Below are 367 nucleotides of genomic sequence, written 5' to 3'. Positions count from 1 at the left end.
AATTCGCGTTTATTTAATTACTCTCAATTAAACTTAACACATACCTGAAAGTCCTAGACCATGTGACTATGCTCTGTGACATGAACGAACATCAAACGTTAATGCTGTCTAAAACGTTATTTACATTTACTATTATAAAACAACAAACGTTTTTCTTTTCCTTTCTTTTCTCTTCAGATAAGATGACCAATAATAATACCAACATGACCGTGAAAGACCTAACTCGTTCTCCCTTCCTGTGGGTGGTCTCTGTGAGCTACATGGTCGTCTTCTGCAGCAAAACAGCGCTGTCAGACTGGGGGCAGATCTATCTCATTGAGGAACTCGGTCGGTCTCAAATGCAAGGTAAGTTGGGTGTTCACGGATC

At 40.1% G+C, this 367-nt stretch overlaps 1 protein-coding gene across 3 annotated transcripts in view; it reads left to right on the top strand.

Annotated features, from left to right (window-relative positions):
* Nucleotides 1-367, top strand: part of LOC119592492 (glucose-6-phosphate exchanger SLC37A4-like) — a 17,545-nt gene that overhangs the window by 13,073 nt on the left and 4,105 nt on the right. For all 3 annotated transcript variants that reach the window (XM_037941333.1, XM_037941332.1, XM_037941334.1), the window contains exon 8: nt 178-345. In XM_037941333.1, the coding sequence (XP_037797261.1) occupies nt 178-345 (168 nt within the window). The remainder of the gene's footprint in view (nt 1-177; nt 346-367) is intronic.

Source organism: Penaeus monodon, chromosome 30 (assembly GCF_015228065.2).
Source record: "Penaeus monodon isolate SGIC_2016 chromosome 30, NSTDA_Pmon_1, whole genome shotgun sequence".
In the NCBI taxonomy this organism is placed as follows: Eukaryota; Metazoa; Arthropoda; class Malacostraca; order Decapoda; family Penaeidae; genus Penaeus; species Penaeus monodon.
Note: the sequence above shows the minus strand (reverse complement) of the source record. Positions and strands in the feature narration are given on the sequence as shown.